We start from the raw sequence: 16,366 nt of genomic DNA on the forward strand, positions 1-16,366 counted from the left end.
AAATGATACGCTAAGTAATCCTAGAATATAATTTAGGGGCACAAAAACAACTGTCAGGAAACAGCCAGAGACTGCATTTAATGAAATCTTTACTGACTGAAGTAATAAGTATTAAATTAATCAACACAGCTTAATTGAAGCTCTATTTGTAACATTTTTTTTAGACTTGTTATTAATGAGCCTTTATGCACCACCGCTAACTTGAGCTCCATGTTCAGTGTCAACAATGAACCATTGTTCACACACACAAAAGAACAAACAGGGGTTGTGAGGGCCCTTTGTCTCTGTCCCTCCTTCCTCTCAACAGTTATTTACATGGTTGGCAAGATAGCATCTTTCACTTTAAAAGGGTCTGAAATAGCTCCAGTGAAATCCTTAAGAAAGTGAAAACATGGCAGTGAAACCTGGGAGTTAGAGAGGACTCTCAGCTGACCTCAAAGTCCTCACACCTGGCGCTGGCCTGGCACTCACAGTGGGGACAGGCCAGCCCCACCCGGTAGCACCTACCTGAACATGTCTCCCAAGCCCCTCAGCTTCCCCTTCTTGGCTTTCATCTTCTCCTTCTCCTTATCTCTGTCTTTCTTCTTTTCTTTGCCTATTTTCTCTTTCCTCCGATCGGGCTTCTCGCCTCTGTCTTGGTTTCCATTCATCTGTCTCTCCAGAGAGTGGGAAGGCTGATCACTGGCTGTGGATACAGATTCCCTTCCTGATCTTGAACTTTCTTCCGTGTCTTCTTCCACTTAAAAGGAAACAAACACACAAAAAAGATAAGGAACATGGGAAGCCAAAGGGATTAAAAATAAGGAGATTGAAGTCGTGTGAAGGTTTCTTTCCAATATTTCCAATGAGGCTGGCAAACGTTGCTTATCCTGCGAAGAATCAGAATGGAGCATGTGATGTGGATGACTACCATGCATGTGTGTACTCCTGCCTGAAGATGACGGGCCAACGATAAGAGAATAATAGTCAACAGTAATAGCGATGGTAATAGTATAGTATTAGTAACAGCTGCAGGTGCTGCTGCTGCTAAGTCACTTCAGTCGTGTCTGACTCTGTGTGACCCCATAGACGGAAGCCCACCAGGCTCCCCCATCCCTGGGATTCTCCAGGCAAGAACACTGGAGTGGGTTGCCATTTCCTTCTCCAATGTGTGAAAGTGAAGTCGCTCAGTCGTGTCCGACCCTTAGCGACCCCACGGACTGCAGCCTACCAGGCTCCTCCATCCATGGGATTTTCTAGGCAAGAGTACTGGAGTGGCTTGCCATTGCCTTCTCCGATTAGTAACAGCAACAGTATATTATTAGTAATAGTATAGTATAAGTGATAGTAATCTGAGTCCCAGAGCGGATGGATTCCCTCATGTTGATACAGAGTCTGTCCTGCTCTGGGGACAAGCAAGCCTTCATCACACAGCTGACCCCAAAGATCCTCAGTATCACATTTGCAAAATGAAAACAAGCAGTCTCTCACCAACAGCTTCCTTTCCTCTTGGGTAAGGGGGAATGAAGCTCCACCCCAGCCCCTCATGAATTTGTTCAATTGCACCACTCACTAGTAAGCACACCAATGTCAACACAGGACTTCTTTCCTCAGCCTCCCAAATATGTCCGTTTGTGATTTCTGCATAGAGAAGTTCACATAGAGAAGTTCTGCATAGAGATGTTCACAGTCTCTCTAACTTTTTCCTTATATTGTCACTACATTGTCATTGTGAGGCCAGCATTACAAACCAATGTTACTATATGTTCTAATCTGAAATAATGTTGCATTTTGGCAGGTGAACAGAGGCAGATGGAGCCATGAAGGCATAAATTCACAGCCTCACAGTCCTTTGAACTTTGCAGATAAAAGCTATACTTTAGTGATAACAATATTCCATCCTTTGAAGCAACACTTAGTCAGCACATGGTCCAATGGTATACCCCCAACTTTCTGCATTTGAAAGAATGACAAGTTTCCACATCCAAAAGAGCTTCAGGAATTTCTATTTTAGGAAGCAATAGATGCACACATGCACAGCCATCCTCATAAATCCTTTTCCAGATTAGCTGCCCAAGGTTTTTCCAAATATAGTAAGAATTATTGGGGCTCCAGGGTACCTCTTGAAATCTGAGGCAATTTCTGCCCCCCTGCATCAACAAAAAAAATAGGAATCCATGTTTTTGAGCTTCTTTTAACACAGAACCATATAAGACAGAAATCTTTCACAAAGAACCAACCTCTAGATCAAGTGTCAGTCTTGCCGCTCCAACAGAACTTGAGTTAGCAATACACAAAATTACGAGTATAATAAGACCAGTCTCGGTATCATCTTATTTACAAGACAGAAACATTCACAGCCTTGGAAAACAAATTTAGGATTACAAAAGGGGAATAGTGGTAGGAGGGATAAATTAGAAGTTTGTAAAATATACACCAACAAGGACCCACTATATAGCAAAGGGAACACTATCCAATATTCTATAATAACCTATATGGGAAAAAAATCTGAAAAAGTATAGATATATGTATATACATCACTGAATCACTTTGCTGTACACTGGAAACTAACACAACATTGCAAATAAACTATGTTCTAATGTGAAATAAAAATCAAATTAAAAAAAACAACATCTTAGTATCTTAGTGTTCTGCTATTAAACTCTCACAAATCTTAGAAGATACTACCAAATAATGGTACAACCTTAACCAAGTTTAAAAAAAATTTTTAATGCTGATTATTTAGCTAATAACCAAAGAAAGTGTAGAATTCTTTTGTTTTCACATTTGATTAAAAACATGAGGCAACCTTTTTTCCATCCCATACCAGACTACAGCCAAAGAGTAAAAATACCACTGTGTCTAAACCCAAAAGGTACTTTGGAAGTCACTTAGACCAACATCTTCCATTTCTTGCTAAGGAAACAGAGGTTTGGGGCCAGCACACTGCCAGTGTGGGGCTCTCTATACTATATTCTGGCACAGTGGTACCTCAGCCAGACCTCCTCGTGTTTCTTTGATCAACTCTGTTTGTGATTGCTCAATTCCATGCTTCATACAGCATGGATGCAGGTCATCTATCATCCAGTCACTCCACTCTCTGCCCAGAAGATCATTCCAGCAGCCAGCACCGTATCTCAAGAAACCCACAGCCAGTCTTGTGTGGTCGTCCAGCGCTGTGACTAGTAGCTGCTACTGATGAAATCACTCCCGTAGTAAGAACCAATGTGCACAGGGACTCAAGGACAGGCTTCCAACCAAAGAGATGAGCAGAAAGGCTGGCTTCCCTCTGCACTGGGGTAACTAACTGGGAGCCACTCTCCTCCTCCAAGGGACAAGCACGCATTTTCAAAAGCTGATCATTTTAGTCTCTGTCAATTCATATGGAAATAGGAATTGAGCCGGTTTGTTAGAGAAAGCCAGTTCCAACTTTCAGATGGACATTGCTAGAGAAAATTCATAGCCTTACAAACAAATCCTGAGTTAAGGCTATGATAGTTGTGTTGTACACACAGAGCAGGGAAAGAATAATGGTCCTTGCCCAGGGAGGTCTCACTGTGTAGCCTTTTCTAACAGGTGCTCCCCAAGAGAATGTAAAATATAGCTTAAGCAGGGTTGCAGCCTCTTGTCTGAAAACATCTTTGAACTTGGCTGTGCTCTATCTGGTTACAAACCACTGCTTCCACACTTTGGGGGAAATGAGCGTGGCCTCACCTTGGAGGCAATGGACCAAATCATGATAAAACAGTTCTCAAAAGTATTCAGGAGCTACAAAACCTATTGATATATATACTCAAGTTAGATAAAGAAATGCTAGTCAATATTCTACAAGTCTTGCAGGCAAAACTCATTTTACCTACCCGTCCAAAGCGCTCTGCACAAACTTTTATTATTGTACTTCTCATATGATACAATCATAGGTCTGTTTCCCACTCTCTAAGCTTTTAAAATGAGGACCACTGGCTGGACAGAAGCTGCCTATGAATGACTGTTTAACAGGAAGATTAGTGGTAAACTTGACTCATGACTTTATCCCAACCAGACAAACTTTTATCCAATCTCCACATATCACTATCCTCTGACTTCAGAACGATGCCTATGTTCCTCTCATTAAGCCTGACAACACCAGCCACACCCCAGTGACAGTAACCACAGGGAGGTCGTTGCTCTTGGTTAAGCTCTCATCAGCTTCTGGTAGGGTTTTATACTATTATTGTTAATGCCGCACATATCATCTAATGGATTGCATGACCCTCTACAATGTCTGAAACGATAAACAAAAAAACGAGCTCAATAAACATAAATGACTTCGTCTTCCACAGCAACCATTATCATAAATCATGAATGGAAGATCAGGAGCAATTCTGCTAGTTTTCTGCCTAATAGTTTTGGCAGAAGCACATGGGGCATATGTCTGCTCTTGGCTCTGACACAGAAAAAAGGCAGCGCCTTCATAACTAACTATATGCTGAAGTCACATTTGTTGCCAATTCCTTTCATATTCCCAATAATTTCCTGGTGTATGTAATACAACTTATCTTCAAAAGTGGGTGAAGCAGAGAAAATTAGTATTAAATCATTTTTTAACTCCAGGTTTTGTAACCTCATTTTGTAAAATCAAAACTCCTAGCTCAGTTTCCTGCTCAAAGCAAGTGGACTGTTTCACAATCATACTTGTGCATTTGAGAATTTTTTATGCTTGTTCTGAACATTCTGATCTAGATAATACACTATCACAAAAACTCTTCTGGGGGTGTATGGATGTAACCAATCCTTTCAAATGCCAACTAATTAAAAATATTTAGCAATATGTGGCTTCCTATGTATAAACATAAGATGTTCTTTTAGAGTATTACGTTATATATGCTTCAAACACTAAAATTATTTGATAGAGAAAAATAAGAATCTCACTTTACCCCATTTCTAGGCAGAATTACTTTGGTTTTTTAAAAGCTTATGTAAATTGGTTACACATGCTTAATTTTTTTTAATGTATATATTAAAGGTTATTGATAGACTAATCAAATTATTTTCAGTTTTAAAACCAATCTTTGTATAATTAATACCAGCTTTATAATAAGGTAAATTAAATATTTTATTCCCTTAAGAAAACACAAAAGATATTCAGATAAACAATTTTCAAGGAAGAAAAGCACTGGTGATATATAATGCACAGATGACTTGATCTATTGTGTTCATAAAGTAAATTACAATGAAAGAACTTATCATAAACCACATTTAGGTAATTTACTATTTTAAATGCTATATAAATTTACATTTTTTTTCTTTAATTTTACTCTTTATGTGTTGTTTGCTTTCTTTTTGCAGATAGTCTGCCCAAAGAAAGACCTCCTTCCCAACGGATGGGAATTTCTATTTCTGACTAACATTTCTGCCTGTTTCAATCCACTCTGTGCACCACACTATCAGTTGCTTTCCCATGTGATTATCTGTAAAGACAGATATTCCAAAGTTTCTCCTTTTAAAGAAGATATAACATGAAGCTGCTTATTTCTCTTTCAGGCAGCACATTCTGCAATTAAGACATACCTGATTACCATGTTTTCAACAAATGCAAATACAGCGCAATTAAAATTCTACTCCATGTGACAAATTCAGCTATTCAGTTCTGCAAGTTATCCTATTAGCATTGGGTCAAGAAATTTGGAAAAGATTAAGCCCTTAGATAGTAACAGTCATTGGGAAAATGACTTTAGGTGTCCACTGAACCTCAAAGTTCTAGAACTTCTGCCATAAATAAACACTGCGTTCAATCTGGTCATCACACACAATTCACTGTCAAGAATTGACTCTAAGCCACATGGTCATTCACCATTTTTTTTCCATTGAGAAGCAATACAACTTTGGGGACTGTAATGATCTCTGTTGCCTGCTTATCCCAAATCTATTTCTCCCTTTCTCCTTTCTAACGGAACCCTGATTGTGTTCAGGGATGCTATCCCTTCGAGGGATGAATTCATTACTAGGTTTACACTGGCTCATGGGTCCCTGCCCCTGTCCACTCTTATTAGTACAGGAATGGCCCCGACATCCTGAAAGGACATATTCTATGCTTGGGGAGATGACTCACTCCCTTCACGTGGATGTGATCAAGAAAGCACTAGGATTTGAGCCCTGCAGTTACCTTCTGGATAAACTGACTTGTGGATGGTGTGGCAGAAGGATCAGAAAGATAGCAGTGCTTTGATAACACCGTTATGCTGTGGAATCAGTAATCCCCAAAGCTACCCAACTATGGAACCAGGTAGGACAGTGTATTCCCTCAAGGTTTGAACTGGTCTGAACTGATTTTTCTACTAAATGCAGCTGAAAGCATCTTAATAGGTACATTACATAAATCAAACTTCAGAGCAGCTGTGGAATATCCACTGTACTATTTATCACAAGTGTAAGATTTAGCAGTTAATATCACTCTAGGCAGCTTTGACAATTTTACTAAAATTAAGTGATCTTCTCAAACTTGTTACTAGTGTGAAATGAGTTGGTACAAACATTTAGAGAAATAAAAAACAGAGAAATATAAAAATAAAATGATAACATTACTTCTTACTCATCAGTGAACAAGTACTCTCCTTTGAGGGCATAGCTCAAAAGAGTGTTATTAAATATTTGTTGAATAGATTGAACAAATAGCCCATCATATGAAAAACATCCTTTATTGCTCCCTGTTTAGAAAGAGCTACTCTAGTAATAGCAGTAACGAATAACAGAAACACATACTGTTGAGTAATTTACAATTTACTTTGCAAGGCAAAGGATTAAAGGTAGTAATTGGACACAAGAGTAAGCAGTCTTCAGAATCTACCTGCTTAAAATTTAAAATGAGTTAAAATGAAGCATTAATAACTGGAAAATTTCACTAGATTTAGCAAATCCACTGACCACTACCAATTTCTACTGACTAATGTTAGTTAAAATACAGTGTAATAAAAATAAATGAGGACTGAACTCCCAGGTACTGCAAAGTCCTGTATAGTATTTAAGAAGTTTTTATTATTAATAAATATGTTATTTTTGTTTCTTATTTTAGTGGAATATTGACTTTGGAAAAGGAATAAAAGATATAGGAAATGAACAGCTAGTGACACAGATGGTGTCGAATAATAGGATCTGCTTTTCTGGACCCTGACTTTTAACATTAGAATGATGAGCTCTTGGCAATGGAAAAACTTAGCTTTTTCAGAACATTTGAAACACACACACACACACAAAGCTGGCAAGAAACATGAAGAATTAAACAGCTTTTATACTAAAATGTGGGGTGAGAATAATAACTGATATTATGAAGAACAGAGAGTATGACTGAAAGGCAGAAAAGGCAGAAGGAAGTGGATGACATTTATCAGTGGTCTTAGAGAAGGGGTTTCTGTGACTGGAGGAATGTTCAAATAGTCGATTCCTAAAACCCAGTGTTCTAAAATTAGATTTATTTCATTAAAAAAAAAAAAACCACTTAGTTTACTTTGGGGTAAGGAGTAGAGAGAACAAAAACAATAAAATAAGACTCATTGCCAAAAACCATTCTTCATTTCTACTTTATATTCTAAAGTTTTCTTTAATGTCTCCCTTCAAACAAACAGGCAGAATGTTCCTGAAGATCTTGGGAGAATGTCACCTCCTCTATCTCTACCTGTCCAAGAGAATGCATCTGAACAAATACAAGCACGGTTGGACCCTCCAGGTTCTGAACCTTTGTAAATCTGCTTTCAGGGTATAATTAAATTATACATTCAAATAATGATCTATAGCGGGCACTGTTTCCTGTCCACAGAGAACAACGTATAAAGAAGCTGAAGGCTTTCCTTTCAACAGACCCAATGAACTGACTACACAACGAAAACAGTGGCACTTATAACCCCACTGTTGGAATTGCCACTAAGAATTTTATTTTTATCATGGATTGAACTGGTGTCAAATGTATATCTTAACATATACAAAAAATTTATGGTGTCAAGGAAAGAGAGTCCAGGTCATTGCTCTGACTCTTTTAAGTGGGAAAACAAGAGCAAAAATAAAGAACAACATAAGAATGTGCAAATGTGATGGGACAGTGAAGGGTGAGCATTGCTATTTAATGAGAAGTCAAAATGACTTTCCCCTAAAAGTCAGTGTTCTTAACTCCCATGCCATGCAACCCTTATTTCAGAGATTCACAAAATTTTCTCGATGTTATAAAAATACTAAGAAGGCTCATACACATCTGTGTACAGATTTTCCTTGACTTCTAGTGGAGTTACGGCACAATAAACTCCAACATAAATGAAAATGCCGAAGTCAAAAATGTACAGAATATACCTAACCTACCAAACATCACAGCTTAGGCTCATCTACCTTAAAAGTGCTCAGAACACTGACATTAGCCCACAATTGGGCTCAGTCACCTAACATAGGGCCTAAGTTATAACAAAGTGTCAAATGTCTCATGTACTTTAGTGACTACAGTACTGAAAGTGAAAACCAGAACGGTTTTGGGCTGTTTCCTTTGTGATCGCATGGCTGACTGGGAGCTGAGGCTGCTGCCACTGCCCATCATCTCCAGAGAAAATCTGCATTATCACCAGCCAGGAAAAGATCCAAGTTGAAAGTTAGATGTACAATTTCTACTAAAAGCACATCACTTTCAAATCACTGTAAAGTCAAAAAATCCTAAGTTGAACCACTGTTAAGTCGGGGAATGTCCATACTCAGAGCTTTAGAAAATCAAAGGGAAACTAGCTAGGTTGGGGGAAAGTGTTTCGAAGAAGGAAGACAACAGTCCCATGTACAGGAGAGGGTAGGGACAGTCAGGGCAGGGAGAAGACAAACAGGGACGGCACATGGTCTGGATGAGAATGCACACAGGAGCTTGAAGGACTGTGAGAACAGTATGATTCCAGAGCTTATTCAGCAAAAGGAGAGTCAGACCAGTTATGAAAATCTAATAGTAACTTCAGGTATTAAATAATGAGAATTAGGGCTGGATTGGGTAGAAGGAGTGAAATTATGAGATTTCATGCAGAAAAATTAAGAAAATTTGGTAATGGAGGGATTACACAGTGAGATAATTCTAGGTTTCTGTGCCTGGAGGTACTAGTGAGAAAAACCTTATCACTATCATCACTCTATATGTGTGAGATGCTAAGCATGCAAATGCAGCTTCTTCCTTTCCTCTGGCTTTGCCAAGCATCATTACTCACCTGGATTACTGCATTACTGTCCTAGAACCAATCTTGCCACCAACACTGCTATTTACCGGCCCACCCCCAATAACCCACCCTCGATTCTACAGCCCCAACACTCATATTCTTTCACTTGAAATTCTTCAAATGCTCTTTAAGGTCATTAGGATGAACGAAAATTATTTAAACAAGGCTGTCTGCAAGCTGTTCTCTGCATATGTCTTACACCTCACTCCTCAGCACGCTCTTATCTGCACACATCAACCTCAATAGGATAATGGTGGGCCAGAGATGGTCCCTCCTCCCTAAGCTCCCAACACACCCTGACGAAGACCACTCAAGCAGGACTACTCATCTCACTCATACCTCTTGTGAGAAGCTTCCCCTCCCTCCCCTCTTCCACGTGGGCTGAGTGGGTGCCCCATGCTTTGGTGACATGGTAACCTGTGCATTACAATGGCCCTTAACCATTAACCATACTGCTTTGCAAGAGTTGGTTTGTCCAGTGGGTTGAAGCACCCTTAGCCCCTCTGGAACTTATAGCCTAAATATCAGATTTTAGGTCCCATGACTCATTAATACTTTATTGCAGTTTTAGTGTAACGGATTTTCCCATTAGGAAGTTTGTTTAATATTGTAGAAAACTCGCAGGACTGCAAATCACAAGGCATGCATTCTGATTTAATTCCTAAGTACTATCTTAGTCAAATATTTACACACATTTTTCTTATCAGAAAATGCTTCAAATGAGGAATCTATAATTCAGACACTTCAGATGTGACTTTTCATCATACTTTTAGCTTAACTTACTTTTCACCTAAAAAAAGAAATATAAGGAATTGATAGCTTTGGCTGTGTCACATGGTTACACTTCTATTGCATTCAGAAATGTCCTAAAATTATCCAAAGCTCCTTTTCTTAAACTGTGAGTGATACTTAAGTATACAAATTGTCATAAGAGGATTAGACAGGTTATCCTTATTCCCAGCACTTCAGAATAAATATTTTTAATAGAGCAACATCCAATTATCCAAAAAGATAGATTAACCAAATGGTAAATCCTTTACAAAGTACTTGGACTCTGAAAACCATACTGAATTCTTCCACTATAGATTTATGATAATCTGATGGGGATTCTTAAGATAACTACCTAATTTACATAATTTTTGCTCAAATAGGTAGTGACAAAAGATGGCTAGAAATGTAGAGCATGCTAAGAGTAGAAAAATCTGAGATACTCGTGTAATCTGCTATTGTGAAGCTAACAAAATAAATGAAAATTAATCTTAAAGCTCTCAGATTAGCTAATTTCCTAACATAAATTCAGTTTCTTCAAATCTCATACTGCTAACCTAAGGTATGTACACTTTAGAGCAATGCTTTTTTTTTTTCCTTATCTCAGGCAAGCTCCTCAAATGCAATCTGCCTCTATGTTTTCAAGGAATACCGTCCTCACATGTAAAACTGTAAACTGGATAGATCTTATAATCAAGAGTACAATGAATAGAACAGTCTTTGGTTTTGTTGTGTATCACCTCCTCGACCCTGACAAAAAGCTGCTCCTGAATTGATAGCAAGGCTGACGACTTGACTTTTAATAGAGGGTAAAAAGGGGGTGGAGGTTGTACTCTATATTTTCAAAAGTAAAACAAGTCAGTGTTATGTAGCATCCATGTTCTTGGTTTCAACAGAAGCTGATTTATGACTGGGGCTATAGGAGCCTCTCGCTGAGAGCCAGGCGGGAAGTATGATTTGCATAGAAGAGGGAACAGATTGTAGATGCCCTGACCTGTCAAACACAGGTAGGGCCTCAGAGATAATGGGTCCCAGAATACAAAGCTCCGTCTTGATCCAGACAGACACAGACAACATGGAGAGGCCAGATGGATTAAATGAGAGACAAAAACGCCGACTTCTGCCGTCTCCACAGGAAGCACATAAGTGTTACAGAAGATGACAGATACCAGATACCACATGGATCCTGCCCGGGTCTCTTGGCCCCCATTGTTGTGTGCATGCCGCGATTGCAGCGCTGCTGAGAAGAGGCAAGCCTGCTCCAAGCCTGAAAGAGCGTCACCGAGGAGGAGCTTGACCCAGCTGACAAGAACAATCAAGTTTGCCCTCCATGAGTGTGACTTCCACCCGTAAAGAGGGAAAGGACTGCACAGGACAGACATAGGCTGAGTGGGACAGGTTATGCCTGCCCCCGCCCCCCACCCATGCTTCCAGGATGTACGGACGGCATCCTCACAGGACAGCCATCTAACAGAGACCGTCGGCCCGGACAGGGTCCTCTTTCAGAGCACTGCACAACAGTGACATGGCGGCCATAACTGGCCCCTGAGGCCCATCTCCATACAAGAAAGGACCTCAGCCACAGAGTCCCACAAAGCATGAGGCCATCAGGGCTCAGACAAGCGGCCAGGGACAGTGCCCACACAGTAAGGATGTAGGGCGAGGCGGCACAGTGAGGGCATAAGCATAGACACGAATGCAGACGGAGAAAGAGAGTATGCAGAATGCGCCTCCAGAAACCACTCTGAGAAGGGTGGGGTTTAGGAAACTAGAGGAGGGAGCCAGACTCCTTTCTCACACCTGTACCTAATCATAAGGAAAGGCAACAGTCTCATAACCACCAGCAGTAACACCAGCCTTGACCGATCTTTTCTTCAGTCAGTCAGTCAGTTCAGTCACTCAGTCGTGTCCAACTCTTTGCGACCCCATGAATCACAGCACGCCAGGCCTCCCTGTCCATCACCAACTCCCGGAGATCACTGAAACTCATGTCCACCGAGTCAGTGATGCCATCCAGCCATCTCATTCTCTGTCGTCCCCTTCTCCTCCCACCCCCAATTCCTCCCAGCATCAGAGTCTTTTCCAGTGAATCAACTCGTTGCATGAGGTGGCCGAAGTATTGGAGGTTCAGCTTTAGCATCAGTCTTTCCAATGAACACCCAGGATTGATCTCCTTTAGAATGGACTGGTTGGATCTCCTTGCAGTACAAGGGACTCTCAAGAGTCTTCTCCAGAACCACAGTTCAAAAGCATCAATTCTTCGGTGATCAGCTTTCTTCACAGTCCAACTCTCATATCCATACATGACCAATGGAAAAACCATAGCCTTGACTAGACGGACCTTGGTTGGCAAAGTAATGTCTGCTTTTTAATATGCAATCTAGGTTGGTCATAACTTTCCTTCCAAGGAGTAAGTGTCTTTTAATTTCATGGCTGCAATCACCATATGCAGTGATTTTGGAGCCCAAAAAAATAAAGTCTGACAATAGTTTCCACTATTTCCCATGAAGTGATGGGACCAGATGCCATGATCTTCATTTTCTGAATGTTGAGCTTCAAGCCAACCTTTTCACTCTCCTCTTTCACTTTCCTCAAGAAGCTTTTTAGTTCCTCTTCACTTGCTGCCATAAGGGTGGTGTCATCTGCATATCTGAGGTTATTGATATTTCTCCCAGAAATCTTGATTCCAGCTTGTGCTTCTTCCAGCCCAGCGTTCCTCATGATGTACTCTGCACATAAGTTAAATAAGCAGGGTGAAAATATACAACCTTGACGTACTCCTTTTCCTATTTGGAACCAGTATGTTGTTCCATGTACAGTTCTGACTGCTGCTTCCTGACCTGCATACAGGTTTCTCAAGAGGAAGGTCAGGTGGTCTGGTATTCCCATCTCTTTCAGAATTTTCCACAGTTTATTGTGATCCAACAGTCAAAGGCTTTGGCATAGTCAATGAAGCAGAAATAGATGTTTTTCTGGAACTCTCTTGCTTTCTCCATGATCCAGCAGAAGTTGGCGATTTGATCTCTGGTTCCTCTGCCTTTTCTAAAACCTGCTTGAACATCTGGAAGTTCACGGTTCACATATTACTGAAGCCTGGCTTGGAGAATTTTGAGCATGACTTTACTAGTGTGTGAGATGAGTGCAACTGTGTGGTAGTTTCAGCATTCTTTGGCATTGCCTTTCTTTGGGATTGGAATGAAGACTGACCTTTTCCAGTCCTGTGGCCACTGCTGAGTTTTCCAAATTTGATGGCATATTGAGTGCAGCATTTTCACAGCATCATCTTTCAGGATTTTAAATAGCTCAACTGGAATTCCATCAACTCCACTAGCTTTGTTCGTCGTGATACTCTCTAAGGCCCACTTGACTTCACATCCCAAGATGTCTGGCTCCAGGTGAGTGATCACGCCATCGTGATTATCTTGGTCGTGAAGATCTTTTTTGTACAGTTCTTCTGTGTATTCTTGCCACCTCTTCTTAATATCTTCTGCTTCTGTTGCTGCTAAGTCACTTCAGTCGTGTCCGACTCTGTGTGACCCCATAGACGGCAGCCCACCAGGCTCCCCCATCCCTGGGATTCTCCAGGCAAGAACACTGGAGTGGGTTGCCATTTCCTTCTCCAATGTGTGAAAGTGAAAAGTGAAAGTGAAGTCGCTCAGTCGTGTCCGACCCTTAGCGACCCCACAGACTGCAGCCTACCAGGCTCCTCCATCCATGGGATTTTCTAGGCAAGAGTACTGGAGTGGCTTGCCATTGCCTTCTCCGTTAGGTCCATACCATTTCTGTCCTTTATCGAGCCCATCTTTGCATGAAATGTTCCCTTGATATCTCTAATTTTCTTGAAGAGATCTCTTGTTTTTCCTATTCTGTTGTTTTCCTCTATTTCTTTGCAATGATTGCTAAGAAAGGCTTTCTTATCTCTCTTTGCTATTCTTTGGAACTCTGCATTCAGATGCTTATATCTTTCCTTTTCTCCTTTGCTTTTCACTTCTCTTCTTTTCACAGCTCTTTGTAAGGCCTCCTCAGACAGCCAATTTGCTTTTTTGCATTTCTTTTCCATGGGGATGGTCTTGGTCCCTGTCTCCTGTACAATGTCACAAACCTCCGTCCAGAGTTCATCAGGCACTCTGTCTATCATATCTAGTCCCTTAAATCTATTTCTCACTTCCACTGTATAATCATAAGGGATTTGATTTAAGTATTACCTGAATGATCTGGAGAAGGCAATGGCAACCCACTCCAGTACTCTTGACTGGAAAATCCCATGGACGGAGGAGCCTGGTGGGCTGCCATCTATGGGGTTGCACAGAGTCGGACACGACTGAGGCGACTTAGCAGCAGCAGCTGCAGCAGCAGCATACCTGAATGGTCTAGTGGTTTTCCCTACTTTCTTAATTTTAAGTCTGAATTTTGCAGATGGCAAAAGTGAACGTAGACATTCTAGGAATCAGTGAACTAAAATGGACTGGAATGGGTGAATTTAACTCAGATGACCATTATATCTACTACCGTGGGCAGGAATCCCTTAGAAGAAATGGAGTAGCCATCATGGTCAACAAAGGAGTCCAAAATGCAGTACTTGGATTCAATCTTAAAAATGACAGAATGATTTCTGTTCATTTCCAAGGCAAACCATTCAATATTACAGTAATTCAAGCCTATGCCCCAACCAATAATGCTGCAGAAGCCGAAGTTGAATGGTTCTATGAAGACCTACAAGACCTTTTAGAACTAACACCCAAAAAAGATGTCCTTTTCATTACAGGGGACTGGAATGCAAAAGTAGGAAGTCAAGAAACACCTGGAGTAACAGGCAAATTTGGCCTTGGAGCACGAAATGAAGCAGGGCAAAGGCTAATAGAGTTTTGCCAAGAGAACGCACTGATCTTTTCTTCAAGAAGACCAAAGGGTTTGCTGAGGCATGGAGGTCTCAGAAGCCCAGGTCCAGAGTGGGATACAAGCAGGAGGAGTGAAACATCATTGCCCCCCCGTGTGCTGCTGCCGACGTGCGCTGTGTCTGGGTGTGTGTCTCTCACACACGCAGTGGTGCAGAGGTCTCAGAAGCCCAGGTCCAGAGTGGGATACAAGCAGGAGGAGTGAAACATCATTGCTCCCCCGTGTGCTGCTGCCGACGTGCGCTGTGTCTGGGTGTGTGTCTCTCACACACGCAGTGGTGCTAGTCAAGCAGGAGCCCGTTCACTGATGTGACAGTCACTGACTCCGACACTTGGCCGAGCTCTGAGCCTGGTTACGCAGGAATAAGAGGTGGTGGCATCTTTCCTCATGGATTTTACAGATGGTGAGAGAAGCAGGAAGGCAGGACTGGTAATGAAGGAGGACACAGAGTCACGGAAAGTTAGAACTGGAAAGCAACTCAGAAACGGAACCATCTAAACCAGAGCTTTTCCAACTTTCTCTGGCAAACTGTGAACTTCCCTTTTTCAAACTTAACAACTGACAAAGAATCACAAAGTATGAAGAGTGATTTAAAAACCCCACAACTAGGAGTTTCCTGGTGGTCCAGTGATTAGGACTTGGTGTTTTCACTGCCAAGGGCCCCGGTTCAATCCCTGCTGGGGAACTACGATCCCACAAGCCTCATGGGAATAAATAAATCCCCTAAGACTGTTGCAGTGATGGTGGGTGTGGGGGGATCTGGTGGCCTTGATAGAGACCACCCGCTCAGCCTCCCACGAATTTCCCAACTCCTGCAAACCACTGAGCCTCCCCTCCTGACTAGACACTGAGACAATCTGAGCACTAATGGGCTCGGCATCCAAAGCTTCAGTTTCACAACTGAAGGAATTAAGGGAAAAGAATTTTAAGCAACTTGACCCAAATTCCAAGTGGGTGAGAAGAATGTGGAGGGACCCCAGGCCAGTACTCAGATCACTTTAGTCGTATAGTTTTGACAACCCGCACTGCAGACATTTGAAATACACAACAGTTGCCTTTCTCTGGCCATGTCCAGGGTTCACCAGACTGGTCTGGGAGAAACCACCATCAAGTCAGGACTCTGTGGAAACCCAGCACTTTGTGGTTGCAGGTAGACATGTCAGGGTGTGTCTCCCAGTTCTCACTGAGAACTTCCCCTCTGGTCCACACATTGTAGTTCATCTACTTACTTGGTTTTGTCTTGATGGCAGTTGAGTACAAAAGTTTTAATATGAACTACTTAAACTGGTTATTTCCAGTTAAAACCGGAAGCTAAGTTTATGTCAGGGACAAATTTAGACGTTCACACGGTGGGAAGCTCTAGAGGCTACAGAATTAAGAACATGCCTGGTACTGATCGCTATTCCATCCCCTGCCGCATTTGAAATACGTGGTATATGTGAGAAAATTGCATTCTATGAAGAAATTTAAATAACATGTGAACTAGGACAAGGAAAAAGCTCAGGAGCAAAAACTGT

At 41.3% G+C, this 16,366-nt stretch overlaps 1 protein-coding gene across 11 annotated transcripts in view; it reads right to left on the minus strand.

Moving 5' to 3' along the window:
- PARD3 (par-3 family cell polarity regulator) overlaps positions 1 to 16,366 on the minus strand; it is a 601,533-nt gene that overhangs the window by 187,824 nt on the left and 397,343 nt on the right. For all 11 annotated transcript variants that reach the window (XM_055428032.2, XM_055428014.2, XM_055428024.2 and 8 more), the window contains one exon: positions 508 to 739. In XM_055428032.2, the coding sequence (XP_055284007.1) occupies positions 508 to 739 (232 nt within the window). The remainder of the gene's footprint in view (positions 1 to 507; positions 740 to 16,366) is intronic.

The sequence above is a fragment of the Moschus berezovskii genome, chromosome 15, assembly GCF_049115385.1.
Source record: "Moschus berezovskii isolate FMDL1 chromosome 15, NW_MosBer_1.0, whole genome shotgun sequence".
Taxonomy (NCBI): domain Eukaryota; kingdom Metazoa; phylum Chordata; class Mammalia; order Artiodactyla; family Moschidae; genus Moschus; species Moschus berezovskii.